The sequence below is a fragment of the Nylanderia fulva genome, unplaced genomic scaffold, assembly GCF_048542155.1.
Source record: "Nylanderia fulva isolate GAGA-0341 unplaced genomic scaffold, ASM4854215v1 Scaffold26, whole genome shotgun sequence".
Lineage (NCBI taxonomy): Eukaryota > Metazoa > Arthropoda > Insecta > Hymenoptera > Formicidae > Nylanderia > Nylanderia fulva.
The window spans coordinates 1143109-1157078 of record NW_028190325.1 but is presented as its reverse complement, the minus strand read 5'-3'; the positions used below and the strand labels follow the sequence as shown (position 1 = coordinate 1157078).

The following is a 13970-nucleotide window of genomic DNA, read 5'->3' as shown; positions in this document are numbered from 1 at the left end:
AGTTCTCTCCCTTATTTAACCTTTGGATTCTTCGAATTTCGATCTCCGACTTTCATCACAATGCGTGAATCTCGCCCATAAGTTGTCACCGCTATTATATGCGCGCGAATCGCACGATCTTCATGACATTTTTCGAAGTTTTATGGCGTTCGAGCCCCGACAGGACACAAGGGACGATATTTCCCAGCGTGCATCGTGCGATCGATAATGCTATGCAATGACCTCTTGGAGTGCTTTCACGCCTTCAGCAGCATGCATTATAATTTCGTCGCGTTGTAATTTCGCTACACTCAGACCAAGTTGATATTGAGAGAAAAAAAGAATAAGATCGAGTGGGAGAGAACAAGTTGAATCACGCCAACTGCACCGATTTGCCGCTTTTCGTACACAGTAAAGTCGACGATATTCCCGCTTCTCAGTGCTCTGGTCTTATAAAGATCTTATAGGGGAAATATCTCCTCCGCAAGATTTTTTATGCACAATGTGCTCTAGCGCTCGCTCCAGCATCAAAAGCTGAATGGTAGTCGTTACATTACGTTGCAGGTACATAGTAGCGGCACTTAACGGTGAAAGTGTGTCACCGCGTTTTTAATATTTTATCGTCATAGACCGGCGGTCTTGAGACCTTCGCGCGTCATAGACCGAGATGGAGTTCCTGCATCCTGCTAGCAAAAAATTGGAAAAATCGATTTCCGTATCCTTTCAATGAATAAACTAGTATAGCAATGTATATTGCATAGGTAATGATCGGAACGGAAATAAATTTTTAATATTAATAGCAATACATTGCAAAATTTGAACGCTATCACAACTGCTTTTTCCTCTTCAGGTAATGGTACCTACATATCTCTTTCAATACAATCATAACATTTCGAAAAATATATAAACTCGCGCAGATCATTTGCGACTTTCATGGACGAAATGTCAAATTTCAAAATATAATATTATAAATAAGAAACAGCAAGTGCAAGATTGACTTTGTGTATTGACTCGACGATAATTAGCATCAAATTAATTGAAATATTATTGCTTTAGAACAATGTTGTAGAATTGCAGAATTCTCTATAGTTTATTGCGTTTATCCGAAAATTTTAATTTAATTTCTAAAGTTCTTTCGAGAAAAAATATTTTAAAATACAAAATATTCATTATATTTAATTCTACTATAAGGGAAATTCTATTCTAAAAATTATATTTATTACTGTAAACAAGATATGAAGAAATAATGTAAATTGCTGATGATAAAGGTTATTGTAGAATTGTAAAATTCTCTACAGCTTATCATGCGTTTCCTGAAAATTTTAATTTTTCTAAAATTCTTTTCTTTTTTCTAAAATTCCCTCGCCAATAAATACTTTATAATACGGAATATTTATTATCTAATTCTATAGAAAATAATATTTATCACTTGAACACAAGATATATAAAGGAATAGTGTAAACATTGCTTTATTATGCCGCTGTGATAGTCGCAAGGCGTAAACACGATTAAAGGTCCGCGAGGGTTGTGCGTCTGTCTTTCCTACTCTCAGTGTTGGAAGAGAGAAAAAGAAAACAGACGCAGATGGCGAGTAGTGGGGCTAGTCAGGCAAGCAAGAGGGGATAGGGTGTGCGATACGTTCTCTCGTTCAGGCCGCATTCGCTTCACGATCAGTCGTTCGTCGCGCGCGCGCCCAGCTGTCAGCTGTCACATTATCGGCGCTCCTTGACGTTCCGATTTTTCGATTCGTGCCGACGCGCGTGTAAAATCCCTCCCACAGGATATTCACGAACAAGATCGATCATCCCTTCGTAATAACTATTCGGAAAATTTATTTTGACCAAGGAAATTAAATTATTTATTATTAAGCTGATTTGTGCCAAGCCTGGTAAAAGTTTTGTTTTGTTGTTATTGTGACGATGACGGGCAAAGTTTGATGACTCTCGAGAGGAATTATATAGTCGCAGAGTGGAAGTGACATTCGTCGAATAGTGACCCTCCAACACGTCGTCGTCAGCCGGCTCCGCTTTCTCATCGTTGATTTCGAAGTAATCGGTGAACCGGCCAATTACCATCGCGCCGGAAGTTCGGGGAGTGACAACAACACACATTCAACGCAGTGTCGTATCGCGATCACATTCTGGCTAGGCTTGCAATATTAAAAGCCGCGAGTCGACATGTAAAATAGTGCAACGTTTGTCACGTTCAAATATAATAATCATTGTATCACTCGCTGCGTGTCGTTGTACCAATTACGACTTATCACGACTCGTCGTGATAAGCTCCGCGGATTACGGCGCCGGGTGAAATCGGCGTCACAATTAATTAATTTCAATCGGGTCGCGATTGTAAGTGTTTTGTATGTGTGACGGGCGCGTTTCTCTCTCCTCAGGTTCCTCTTCCTCGTTTCGCGGTGGAGCGAGGAGAAACGAGTTCTCGCAAAACAATGATAAATTGGAGCGATCGAATCGTCGATCCCGTCGAGCGTTTAGAAATCGTCATCGATCGTCGACGAGATTGAACTCTCGAACAGAACAATTCCATTGACATTCGTCGGCGAATCCATCCATAATAGCTTGCAAATCGGAGCAGGCGTCATTGACGCGACGAGAATCGCGCGGGATCATATTCGCGCGTCGATTAAATTAAAAAAAATAGCGACGATCAACAACAAGAAGGACGACCGACAGTGCGTAGCGAGCGAATGCGATAACGAGGCGACACACTGCGAAAGAACGTCGTCAGTGGAAAGGAGATCCCGGCCGGCGTTCCTTCCTTTCTCGACGAGCCAACATTGGCCAACAAGACAACCACAACCATCAGCAGCTGCTGCTACTTTGAACGAGACTCTGCGCGCGAATTTCGGTTTTCCGCTTCGGAGCCGAAGCCGAAAAACTCGTAGCGCTTTCGACGAAATCCCAGCCTGTTGATTCTGCGATTTGTAAAGGCGATTGCAGAGGACAGGGAGGGAGAGAGAGAGATATGACGAACGACGCAAATTGATAGTGAGAGGAAGCAGCTCAGAAGAGAAGCCAAGATGATGATGCCACCGCCGCAAGTCGTGGGTGTTTTGTTAAAGAAACCAGGGCAGCAAACGCATCCGCGATTGCCTCCCTTGGATCCGCAGGAGACCAAAATTAAAGGTAACTTGGCGAATTTCTTTTAATATTCCTACGTATATATTTTTACACAAGTATAAAAGAGTCTAAAAATATACAAAAACAGATTAAAGTCATTATTTTAAAAGTATTAAATTAAAAATGTTCCGGTAACGAGCACGTGTATATGGTTTTCATAATTAACTGACGATTAACTTGAAATTTAAAAAGATATATATATATATATATATATATATATATATATAAATATATATCTTTTTAAATTTCAAGTTAATCGTCAGTTAATTATGAAAACCATATATATATATATATATATATATATATATATATATATATAAATGAAAATATTCAGAGACGTGTTGAGCGTCAAATTAAAGAATTATCATCACAGCAACAGCAGGGAACCATTATACGACGCCGATAGCGTATCAAATAGGTTAATTACTATAGTAATTGAACTCTCTACATAGATACCTAGTAATCACAAAATTTCCCATTAATTTGGGATACCTTATTTAAGTGATTACAATAAATAGGTATGTGTGTTCATTTTAAAAAATCATATCTTTTCACTACAGTCAACATGTGAAACTTTCTTTTTTATTAATTACAATTTCCTCTCTGTTTGATAGTTGAAAAATTTAATTTAAAAAACACATTCAAAAAGCATTGTCGGTTAATTTTCTCTTCGCCAGACAATACAGTTTTATTATTAGAGAACACAAACGAGATCCCTTCGGAGCCTTCTCTCGCAGAAACGAGCGGAGAACATGTCGGACCGAAAGAAGAAATGATTTTAATTATATATCAGACTCGCGGTTTACATCTTGTAAACAGGCAACCCAAAGAGACATAAATTCGCGCCATTCGCCTCTGTTGGATTCCGCGCCGGCGTTACGCTATTATCGATATTATGATTCATTGGAATATGTTGTTACAACACCAAGTTGCCTAATCGCGGTTTAATTGCGAACGAAAATTCATCGTTCCCTGAAATCCGGGTTCCGGCTCTCGTTTTCTAGCTCAAACTCTATTATCGATCTCACCGGATATCTTGTCTGTACAGAAATGCGTTCACTTCCTTGAGTTTATCGCGGCTCCACTTTAACGAGAAATTGTTTCGTCAAATGAGAAGAGCGTTTTAAAAAATTCTGTTGAAAAATTCGATTCCCATCATTCAGCCGCCGGACGGACGTCATGTTGAAAATCCTCGTAAAATGGAATGTAACCCGCACAGATCGCGACAATTGAAGATTAAGTGGCTTCGCCGGCTTGTTTACTCTATATTATGCCGATCAGTCGAGCTGGCTCTGTTAACAATTATGTTAATGGAACGGCGACGTGCTAGCAACGATAACACTGTGTTGATTCAATACAGGCAAATGAGCAATTTGATGAAGAACAAACGTAAACAGTTTCTCTTCCATTAAATACACGTTCAATCAAGCTTTACACAGCTTATTTGCATAAAATTATAGAGTTTCTATTTTGGGATGTAAAACCTTATTTTAGATTACTTCTGCTGATTCTGCGCTCGCTCTCCGTGAAAGTCTTGAAATAACAAGTGGACAATATTAAATTGTTTCGCTCCTTGGGTTCGCGAACAGCTTCTAATATTTCGTACAAATATGAAACGGTAAAGGCACCTCATCACTTTAAAAGGTCTTTTAGAAGTCCGTCTCGTTCGCACGCGATTGACAATTCGTGCTCCGTAATCCGGTATCTGGGCTACCGTGCTAACGGGATACTTTTACGTGGCCATCCATCCAGTGCGCGGGGAACGTGAAAATGGACTCTCTAGCGGGCGAATTCTCGCGGAAAACGTGTTTCTTCTGGACAACAGAAATATATACGAGATGTATACCGTGAAATATATAGGTATTAAATCTTAGGAAATCGAAAATGACAGCTCTCCAAGTATAATTGGGAGATTATCCCGCGTCATGCGTTAAATGATTTTGATGGCGGTAATGTAACATAATTTGAGGAACGATCGTATCTCGGACTGTGTAAGACTCTTACGGTAACAGCGTATTAAGAGCGCATTAGGTACGCAGGAAATGACGATGACGTTTCAGCGCATAAGTGTTGCAAAACTAGATCATTGTTCGACGTTCAGAGTCTGATGTCTGATGTTTGCAGTTGCGATAAAGCTGTATATCGTATCTCTAATCAAACGGATCTATCTAAAATAAACATCCAACGTGTTGTAAAAATAAACAAAATGATGGTGATTTGCGATGATCGTCGAGCGAACGAAATTACAGGCGGCCCGTTAATCTTTCCTTAACGCGAAAAGAGGTAAGATACCTAAATTCCTACGTTTACGGCGGGTCAAGAAACAGTAAGCAAAGAAAGCGGACGAACCTACTTGCGTTACGGCGTTTCAATGCCGGTTTTCTGTATACGGCTGTATATACGAATTGTTTTTTTTTCCTCCCCTTGCGTATATCGCCCACAACAAAAGTACAACCCTTTCTCTCTTCTAACGGGAACCTTATTAAACTTGCCGTACTTTCCGCATTTCTATACAAAGGGTTATGTCACCAGCGATCCCGCATTGCGAAATCCCGTCGAGATTTTAATGAATCATACTCGATAGTGGCTTTATGTTATAATTTCGATCGCAACGCTTTCGCTCTTTAATTATTTTCCGTCATAAAGTGGCTCGTAAGATATCGTAAACTTGTATGAAAAACATAAAACATCATCTCTGGTATAAAGTTTCATTACTACTTTTCATAGCGCAAAGAGGTATATTGATAATCCTCATGACTCTTGAAAATACAATACTTGTTGTATAGAAAGCGAGGTATGTTAATAAGAATTTCACTATCTCTTAATTCGTGCCGTCCTTTCTTTTTCCTCCCTTCGAGCTCGGTTTGCAATTTTCGTAAAATAAGAGTCGAGCCCCGGATACATAAAGGAGTTCTTTGTGACACGAAAAGGGGCACTGTACGACTGTGTAAATAGCCAATAGGACCCTTTAAAAAAATCCGCAAGACAGCACGCACGGCTGTCAAGCCCGAACGACAACGCGACGTTTCACATTTCTCGTTCTTCAGCGTGTTCTGCAGCGGGAAACTGGATTTCAAGGTGTTACGTGGCGGTCGCTCTTCGCCGTTGGCGCGATTCATCGTTTTCGATTCGGCGGTTTCGGTGACATTCGCGAAAGAAACGAATCTGTGTATATACGTTTGATTCGCGCACAACTCTTTTTGCGAGCAATGAACATCTCTCTTTCTCCCTCTCTTTTTCTCTCATTCTCTCCGAAGTCCTCTGGACGACTTAAATTAGGGTCACAGTGCCGAATTAAGCACGGTCCACAAGTGCCATTCATGAGGAACTCGACCGGGGATTAAGATATACACATGTAGATAAAGTCGGACCCCATTCGTGTATTCGAGTTTCTGCGATTCTCTAGGAATCCTTTTTATACTTGAGAATCCTCCTGAGAAATCCCTGTCCTCGCATTATACATTTCGCGAAGTAATCCCCTAAGTATCACTATTCAGGGGACGAAATTGAGCTTGCGCGTCCCGACGCAAAGGCGCGGGTCTTTGCGGTTAAGAAGGTTCAATTGAGCTAAGGGAGGTGAAAGAGGATCATTTCTATCGTGCCAGATCGCATGAAAGAGTAAGAGAGAGAAGGAGCGAGAGAAAAGTCTAAACAAATTACAACGACGGTGGCTGGCCGCACGAGCGCGAATAATAAATCGCGAATAATCGCTCTTGCGTATAATATACCGGGTGTCTCACTCGAGTAGATCGACGCAATAATGCTGAATCGTGGCTCGAGTTAAGCTCATCATCGATCGAGAGACTCGAATCTCGGCCACGAATGCTTACCTTTCACTAAATGCTCGTCTTTTCCGTACGTGTATTCGCCGATATCGACCGATATCGACTCTCATATGAGTCATTTACAGATCGCAAAACGTACGAGAAACCAAGTTCGCGCCCGCTCGGATGAGATCGATTACGGTTTTATTTTCTCAAGAGCGATATCGTTTCTTGAAATCGACACGACGTATCGCTCGCGATTCCGTATCGGATGTTTCTGCGTCGTTGTTTGCGACGCATATGTTCACACCCGGTATCTCGTTGCACTCGTTATCACACCCGCGGACGATAATGCATCCGGAGTTGTGCGACGTTCCTTAAGGCCTACTCCGATCCTTGAACGTTGTTTTCAAATAATATATACAGATATAATCGTGGATGCACGTATAAGAAAAAGAGGAAAAAATAGTTTCACATGATTTACTATAAGTAAAAAATGTCTTGTATAATACGCTTTCTCGCGTTTGCTCCAATTATTATTTAAAATATCAACGCGAGTTATCTCTGTAAACGCTCTCTCTCAGTCACGTCTTATCGACAGTCGTGTTTGATATCAGCGTTTCTAATTATTGCTAATCTCTCGACTTTCTTCTGCGTCATCCTCGACCTCGGTCGCTTCAACGAAATGTCGAGCTGGATTTCTTCTCGATATCATATCCTTTGAATTGAATTTTGATTCCCCGATTCGCGCAATTAATTCTATCAGAAAAAGGCGGGTGTAAAAATATTTTTTACAGAATCGCGTCCCGATCTGTGTGTGATTCAGAATCTGCTGTCGCGTATTTTCTCACGATTCGTATCAGTTTTCATCATCTACATATTTTTTCAAAAGAATCGCGAATTTCACAGGCTGCGCAGAGACAATAGTTGACTTTTGCGATTTAAATTCTTTGATACTAAGATCACGTAGCCTTGCAGCTGTCAACGTCATCTCGACGATCTCTCTTGAGCCAAGCGCGACGACAGAGTCGAGACTTCGCTTTTTCCGAACGCACGTGTCCCCTCGTCGGTTTCTCGCGCACACAAATTAATTAGCGCGACTTGACGAGGGGAATACTGGTCTCTCAAGTGGATGTAATTAGATGCCCTCGGCTGTGTCGCATCGCAAAGAGCACGATAGAAGAAAGCGTCATCTCGCCAACAGTGACACAGAGAAAGAAAATTGTTTCGACAAAACGAGAGAAATTACAGACTCGAGGTAGAGTTATTCGATTTTTTTTACAAAAATTCCGAATATAACTATGCGCTCCAAAATAATTCAGATTTGTAGACCCTACGTCGCGTTTATATAATGGGTCAACTATGTAGATGAGACGTGGATCTGACGTATGTCGGAGCGTTGGTTCGATAATGACTTAGATATAGGGGCGATAAAGGGGATGAGACAGAGGAGCCATTTAACGGGATATGTTCGAATTTATCGGCGCGAATGACCAGAGAAAAGGGCCGGAATAATCTTTCCATCTCCGTCTCGAACAGCTGACGGGAATAATGTCCGCGTCGGACAGGAAATGGCCCTTCCCTGCCCCTGTGTGTCAGATACGGGAACGACTTGTGTTCTCTCATTTTACTTGGTCGAGCGACAGTGACGAACGAAACAACACGCGAGAACAAGAGAGAAAGAAGAGACTCGATCGTATTGGCGGAATAGAGAAGACTCCAGTTTGTGTGTACATGAGAAAGAGAAAGAGACGAGCGAGCATCTGGTTTTGGAGAGTATATAATTAAAAAAAACAATGAAAGAAATCCACCAGACCTCGAGGGAGGCCTCCCAGACACTCTGCATACAACGGTAACAGTTCAACGATCTGTTTTTTGATGAATAATAATTCGAATAATAATTCCGCCGCTATTTTCACTTAATTAACCAAAGCAGTTGAAGGAGAAATCATCGCACAATTCATACTAGTCGCGACACTTTTGATAAATAAGAAGCAAAACGACATCATTTGAAACTTTCACTTTGACATTTTTACATCGGTGTCCCTCCGCGAGAGATACAATATAATATATTACCGAGGTGTAAAGATGTTGGAAGAAGAGAGGAAGGAGCAGCTGACCTGCACGTTCGGAAAACGACTACCTGAGAAGAGAAGAGAAAACGGCGTATTGCGTGCAGATGCGAGGGAGAAGGAGAGAAACGCGACACTACAGAGTATGTTCGCTGATGAAAGAGACAGCGACAGCGACAGTATCCGGGACGGAAGTCGACGTTGCTTTACACGCGAGATACAGCCGTTACCGGCGGCGAGTGAGACGAACTTACGGTATTCTCGCGGTCGCGAGGACGACGGCGAGCGGCAAATCGATGATACACACGAGGGAGAAGGGACACATTACGGCGCATAAGGAGAATCGAACGAGGATGGAGACAGGTCAGGGCGTTGCACCGTTTGCTGTGTGACCTAGTGTTCCCCAGCGGGCACCGTTTAAGGTTTCTCTCTCGATTTTGCCTCTTATATATTCTCTCGTTCCCGCGGGATTCCCATGTCTGATCGACACACAACGAGCGTACATTTTTACAATTTTGCCCAGGCGCGCGTAATCGCTATCTACTGTTTGATCAATAATTCCAGCAGAAACACGAGAAAGGTAACACTAGAAAGTAGTCTGCCAGATTGTTTAGAAAATCTCTATTAATAATATATATAGAGTAACAATATTAAAATAAAAGTGTACAACGTATATACTTTTTTTATCAATTTAATTCATAATATTTCAAAGAAGAATAATTTCTCGAAATTAGAACGGAATCGGAATACAATCACCTAAATAATATTCTCAATCACGCATGTTTCACAATCCTCTTATATTTCAAATTATTGTATTATATCTTTATCAATATCAAAATTGAGCTTCTTACATTATTCGCGTGTTTGTCCTGTCAGCGTGAGATTGTCCTAGAATCCAAGGCTATATATTTTTTTTAAATTATCTAACCAGTTATTCTATTATGTTGCGAGATAAGTAAAACATTGTTACGCACATAAATTCGTTTCCTGTACACGCATTTCGCTTTTTCTCTTACTTATAATAACACGCACGATAATTGTTTTCGCTTAAATTCTATTTTTATAATTCCGTGCAATGGACAATTCTGTAATTTAATATTGTGTAATTTTAAAATATCTTTGAATTTTCATTTCTCAATATAAATTAAAATATTTAAATTTAAGTAAAATTTAATAATTAAATAGAATATTTCTCTCTGTTCGAAAAATAAAATGGAATTCTCTATAGAGCTATGATATAATATAAAAAATTTAATTAATATTATATAATATATTTTTAAAGTATATATATTTTAAATTACAAAAGAATTCTTTCTTTGTCAATGAAAGAGAAACGGTAAAAAAGATCGCATGACGTTTCTACTTAAACGAACACGTAGGAAGGGGACTCGCGTTGCATCTATGGGAACTGTAACGACGTAATTACAGGGGGCTAGGCGCGTTACATCTAATCGTAATGGCACGATTGCATCGACAATTCCTTCTGCTTTTTACGCTTCTTGGCCTTATGCGACGCGCGGCGGGAGTCGTTTCCGTTTGGGTGCTTTTATATGCAGCGCTCTTCTAAGACCTAAGATATTGTATCGGATCGGATTTCTAAATGGACGGCTGCAATCGCGCCTCGATCATCAATGTAGCGGTTTTATTTCTTCACCCCTCTTCCCTCTCTCTCTCTCTCTTTCCTATATCACGCACGTGTGATTTTCGAGAAAATCAACTTTCGACCTAGATTCAACTACGCGGTTCGCCGGTCATTAAATCTCGAGCGCGTTAACGTTATCTCGATTATTACACAGCTTTCTTGATTTCTTATTACATGCATCGCGCTGACCCAGAACTATCCGATTGCGTTCGAATCCATTAATTTACGTTACAAGCACCGAGATATAACGTGTCGTTTAATAGCGATATCGCTCGAGACTTTAAGCACTGTCTTTAAAAGCGATAATTCAGTACTTGAAGTATCTCCTCGAGCGTTTTGTCAACTGCATGACTTGAAAAGAAAAAAAAGAGAAAGAAGGGTTTTGATAAGTCAGACAAGAAAGAAGGTGTTGGACATCGGTCGTATATATTTTATTGTATTTATTCTTTCATCCAACTTCCTTTACACGTCCCTCAAAGTTTCTTTCGCCTCTGCGCTCTCATTCATCGCGGTTATTTACGCTACGGACGCGTCAACGAGCTAGATCACGCTTGTTCCCTATCCTCACTGTCAAAATAAATGGTCGCCGTCGTCGGAAGTTGCATCCACCCTGGCCCTACCTCTACTCGAGAGAACCAGAATCGGCCGCAGAAAACTAGTCCTGCCGGCCTGCGTGTCCTGGAAAAATGTCCTGCACGGGTGCACGTGTGTGTCGGCACTTATGCTCGTGTCGCGCGTGCTGCTTTCGCAGTCTATAGGCAGCACGCCCGGTATTTATCGCCGAGAGAAGGAGCGATTTTTACGGGAAGAAAAAAATACCTCTTTCTCGTAAACGCGCCAACGTACACGGGGTCACCGATCCCTCCCTCCTTCTTCGTAATTGTAAATAACGTACGCCGCCCTTACGATGGGATGATAGTCACGCGACGTTACGTCGCCAGCTGTTCGACCCCCGTGCGAGAGGAAAAAATGCTTATAGAGACGATTCGACAGGGCTGTGTTAACCCTTTGCCGTCGTAACGTACGGGAGAGATATTTGAATGAAATTCTATCAAGTAGAGAGGAAAATCTTGCACGCCCACAAACGTGCCGTTTATTTCCCTTTATCGCTCGAGAGTCCGCGATATTTTTACACCCTTCGATATAAACCATCTTGCAAAGCAGTTATCGATCGTTATCGTTTGACATCTAGAACGTATAATATTTAACGCGGTTGTAAAAAGTAGAGAGGCGTCGTAAAAATACGCGTGTATATCATACAATTTTATATTCGAATCTGTCGCTCGAATCTATATGTTTAGAACATAAATTCATTTCTACGTAATATATAAAATGCAACGAAGCGAATAGTATGCAAAATTTTGTCTCATACAGCGAATCTGTTGCATCAAAGTAGCTCATTGTAAAAAAACAGATGAATGAAGTCGTTCAGGAATTGGTCGACTAACGGTCACAACATGTACAACATCCGGTACCTCCGGGATTCAATTAGGTGCCATCGAGGCGCGACATAATCCCCATATCGTATTACACCCTACGTTGTACCCTCTGGCAAAAAATGGAAGGAGAGAGAGAGGTAGAGAATCGCGAAAGACGGTGGTGGCTGGGCTGGGAGGATTTGGCGCGCGGGGAAAATTCGTCTCGCAGAAAATACGATCAATCTTCGGCATGAAAGCTCGTCTCTCTCGCTTCTCCAGATCGTTTTGAGAAACTCGCATCGCGCGCGCACGATAAGAAGCACCTCGAGAATCCCAACCCCGGGCGTATGGCGGAACCGGTGCAACAATTAATTTCCAAAGGAAAGAGTTACGAAGCCGTCTGTATCTCTCTCCTTGGAGGGTCGGCCCATCTGGAATCAAGGGACAAAATCGCCGTAATGGCGGTGCAACCCTTCGGCCAGCTGTGCGTCACAATGGTCGTCACGAAAAATCGTGCGACAATGTTATCTCGATCTCCTCTCGCTTTGTGGGGTCGTGCCGGGATTGAGTCGTCAAGCAATCGGGTTAAGAAGGGACATACTTTGTCAAACGACGTAGAATCCTCTGTTGCGAGAGGAAAAATGTATTTTTTCTCGTCTCCTTCTTCTCTCGAAATTGCGACCAGAGATAAGCAAATGCGAAATTTATCCTCTCTTTCTCTCTCTCTCTCTCTCTCTTTTACGTCGATATCACGCGATCGATGACATCTGTGATGTAAAGTTATCTGTCATGATTACACATAACCACTGCGGTAAACCAAAATTGCTCACAATGGCGCCAACAATTTGTCCTTGTTTACCGTTTGCGATGAAAGGAATTCGGCACAAAGCAAAGGTTTGGCTTTCACGTGAAAGCAAACAAGCACGCACCCCTTTCCGGTCCGCGAGCTTTTTAATGTCGCGTCGTGAAGCCAATAAGAGACTGGCCGAAAAAAAGGGAAAAAGAGAGAGAGAGAGAGCATTTTGGTCGAGTAATTCTTAAAAGAAAAGAAAGGGGTTCACAGGCTAAACGTGAAAACCGGTCTTCCACGATGGCGCCGCTTAGTTCGCGCACGCTGCGAAAGCTTGCGTTACGTCTCGATTCGATTTCCATTAGAGTCCGACGATGATGTTTACTTAGCTCCGGGTCGTTGTCACGCGGCCGAGAGAGGAGAGACAGAAAAACGGCGACATCGACGCGGTCGGAGAACGAGTACGCGAGAGTGCATAAAGAGAAAACGGGAGGATGAGGAAGCCGGAAAGAGAGAGAAAGAGAAGGAAAAAGATATTGAAAGAGGGGATGGAAAAACGGAATCAGGTTTCTACCTTTATACTGCTCGCCTCGCAGTTTTGCCATGCGCCTTCCGTGCGTTTGCGACCGCTTCTTTTCCTTCCTTCCTTTCTCCTTGCACGGATGCAGAGTAGGAGCAGGAGACAGAAAACCATAATCATTAACAAAAGGGCCTCGAAGGCACCGTGACGTGCAGCAACAGCTACAGAGACAAGACGAGCTTTCGCACCCCTTTCTCACGCGCGACACCTCGACACCACGAGAAGGCTCCGTCTTTTTTCGAGGGCTCCGGAATCCTCGGATGAAATGTCTCGAGGGTCGATCGAGAGAGGGTCCCGAGAAGATCGGACCAGTTGGCGGCTTTTCGTATTGCGGAAAATTGATTTTTCCGGATACATATATATGCAGGCTTTTCTTATCTCCTTTCATGGGAAAGCAAATGTTATTCCCTACGGGAGCAGGATTCGAAAGGAGAAAGTATCTCGGATTACGAATCGAAGGAAAGATTACCGTGAAACATTGCCGTGATATATCGGAGCGACGTATTTCTCTCTTTCTCTCTCTCTCCTCTCTCTCTCTCTCGCGACTTTTAAAGGAAACTTTTTAAGTATCAGAGTTTTTTTCACGCC

The 13970-nt window shown here is 42.0% G+C and overlaps 1 protein-coding gene across 1 annotated transcript in view; it reads left to right on the top strand.

Moving 5' to 3' along the window:
• The first annotated feature begins 1628 nt into the window (after nucleotides 1-1628).
• LOC114938947 (uncharacterized) overlaps nucleotides 1629-13970 on the top strand; it is a 29854-nt gene continuing 17512 nt past the window's right edge. Inside the window, exon 1 of the mRNA XM_029313123.2 lies at nucleotides 1629-3122. Coding sequence (XP_029168956.1) covers nucleotides 3017-3122 — 106 coding nt within the window. The 5' untranslated portion in view covers nucleotides 1629-3016. The remainder of the gene's footprint in view (nucleotides 3123-13970) is intronic.